At 41.4% G+C, this 544-nt stretch overlaps 1 protein-coding gene across 1 annotated transcript in view; it reads right to left on the bottom strand.

Annotated features, from left to right (window-relative positions):
- CSUI_007898 (uncharacterized protein) overlaps positions 1 to 537 on the bottom strand; it is a 2474-nt gene extending 1937 nt beyond the window's left edge. The window contains exon 1 of the mRNA XM_068068041.1: positions 25 to 537. Coding sequence (XP_067919983.1) covers positions 25 to 373 — 349 coding nt within the window. The 5' untranslated portion in view covers positions 374 to 537. The remainder of the gene's footprint in view (positions 1 to 24) is intronic.
- Positions 538 to 544: the final 7 nt, after the last annotated feature.

Here is a 544-nt window from a genome sequence, read left to right as displayed (position 1 = left end):
AGTGAGAAAGAAAGAAAGAAATACCTGAGACATAAGGTTCGTCATGGAGCAGGGATGATCGATGTATAGCGCCAACTCGATCGATTTCCCACGTAAGAATCTCTGCATGCAAAGCATTCCAGAGATCCTCCACTTTATACCATTCTACATACAAGCCAGAACAAACTTCTTCTGTCTCTCCTTTATCTGCTTCTTCTGTCTCTTCCTCTTTCTCTTCTTTAACTCCTTGGTCTTTCCCTTCCTTGGAGAGAGAGAAAGAAGAAGAAGAAGAAGGAGGAAGCAGAAAGAGATACTGCGAGAGAGACCCGTGAGAAAGAGAAGCCTCACAGCAGTCTCTTAGCGAACCTTTCAAATACACAGTTCGGCTCTCCATACGAGGAAGTTTAGAAAGGAAAAATGAAGAAGAAGGAGAGGAAGAAGAAGATGTAAGGACTTGCTGTCCTCGAGGAGAAAGCCTGCAGAATAGAAAGAGAAAGGAGAAGTAATAGATAGATGGATAGATTAAAGATAGATAGATAGATAGATTAGAGATAGATAGAAAGAT

The sequence above is a fragment of the Cystoisospora suis genome, assembly GCF_002600585.1.
Source record: "Cystoisospora suis strain Wien I chromosome Unknown contig_4277, whole genome shotgun sequence".
Lineage (NCBI taxonomy): Eukaryota > Apicomplexa > Conoidasida > Eucoccidiorida > Sarcocystidae > Cystoisospora > Cystoisospora suis.
This window is presented reverse-complemented; position numbering and strand designations above follow the sequence as displayed.